The sequence below is a fragment of the Salvelinus sp. IW2-2015 genome, unplaced genomic scaffold (assembly GCF_002910315.2).
Source record: "Salvelinus sp. IW2-2015 unplaced genomic scaffold, ASM291031v2 Un_scaffold19, whole genome shotgun sequence".
NCBI lineage: Eukaryota > Metazoa > Chordata > Actinopteri > Salmoniformes > Salmonidae > Salvelinus > Salvelinus sp. IW2-2015.
In genome coordinates this window covers 728,557-730,192 of record NW_019942505.1, presented here as the reverse complement: position 1 = coordinate 730,192, position 1,636 = coordinate 728,557, and the positions used below count along the sequence as shown (strand labels likewise).

The 1,636-nt window shown below is 49.4% G+C and overlaps 1 protein-coding gene across 1 annotated transcript in view; it reads left to right on the top strand.

Moving 5' to 3' along the window:
- Positions 1-1,636, top strand: part of LOC112067978 (uncharacterized) — a 14,968-nt gene continuing 13,332 nt past the window's right edge. Inside the window, exon 1 of the mRNA XM_024134952.1 lies at positions 1-594. Coding sequence (XP_023990720.1) covers positions 1-594 — 594 coding nt within the window. The remainder of the gene's footprint in view (positions 595-1,636) is intronic.

Here is a 1,636-nt window from a genome sequence, read left to right as displayed (position 1 = left end):
ATGTTCTTACATGTATTTGACCAATACATCTCAGACACCCTCAGCTACATCCACACAGTAGAGGGATTCTGTGAMAGGCATCCAAGGTGGATCCTGCAGAGAAAGGAGGAACAATCCAAGATGAAGAACATCAAGGACATGGCAGAAGGAATCGACCCCAACTTTGATAAAGTCATTAACTCTAAGGATAAGGCAAAGGCATTTCAAGAGTTCACAAACAAGTGTCTGACCCAGGTAACTGCAGACAATAGGCATAAGGAGCTGGAGAAGGAGCTGGAAGCTGTACTGAAGGACACTCTCAAGGGGCTGGAGAGGCTGGACTGCTTCATGGATGCTGTGGAGAGGCTGGTGGTCACCTCTCTGTTTGTATTTGCTGATGAAAACCGGTTGTGTCCTCTGCCTCAGGGGAGGGAACCAGCAAGTGTCCGAGCTGTCATCACCTCCGCTAGAATGGCCTGTCCTCTCCTCATCCACTTTAAGAGGGACGCGCCTTCTTTTCCCCATGCCTCCTCAATGTGGAAGGTGCTGCACGTATACTTGGAAAATTACATGAACATCTCTGAGCAGCTTTGTGAGAGAATGGGATTGGGAAACGCGTAAGTGGAAATCAGTTTAAATTATTTACAACAATATTCAGATCAAATCAAAATGACACCATATATATTTTTCTAAAATATTTGTTCTCAGTAAAGTTTCACACAACATATATATCAGTATAGTATTATCAAATGTATTACCTCATACACCATTCTATATACTTCTGGCCCCTCTTTGGACACTGTGTTAACTAACCTCCAGACGAGCTTCAATGCCATACAACTCTCCTTCCATGGCCTCCAACTGCTCTTAAACGCAAGTAAAACTAAATGCATCTGGCTGATGTTTTGGTCACTTTTGAATGCTGGCGGTGCTCTCACTCTAGTGGTAGCATGAGACGGAGTCTACAACCCACACAAGTGGCTAGGTAGTGCAGCTCATCCAGGATGGCACATCAATGCGAGCTGTGGCAAGAAGGTTTGCTGTGTCTGTCAGCGTAGTGTCCAGAGCATGGAGGCGCTACCAGGAGACAGGCCAGTACATCAGGAGACGTGGAGGAGGCCGTAGGAGGGCAACAACCCAGCAGCAGGACCGCTACCTCGCCTTTGAGCAGGAGGAGCACTGCCAGAGCCCTGCAAAATGACCTCCAGCAGGCCACAAATGTGCATGTGTCAGCATATGGCTCACAAAGGGCTCTGAGGATCTCATCTCGTACCTAATGGCAGTCAAGGCTACCTCTGGCGAGCACATGGAGGGCTGTGCGGCCCCACAAAGAAATGCCACCCCACACCATGACTGACCCCACGCCAACCGGTCATGCTGGAGGATGTTGCAGGCAGCAGAACGTTCTCCACGGCATCTCCAGACTCTGTCACGTCTGTCACATGTGCTCATGTGCTCAGTGTGAACCTGCTTTCATCTGTGAAGAGCACAGGGCGCCAGTGGCGAATTTGCCAATCTTGGTGTTCTCTGGCGATGCCAAACGTCCTGCACGGTGTTGGGCTGTAAGCACAACCCACACCTGTGGACGTCGGGCCCTCATACCACCCTCATGGAGTCTGTTTCTGACCGTTTGAGCAGACCAATGCACATTTGTTGG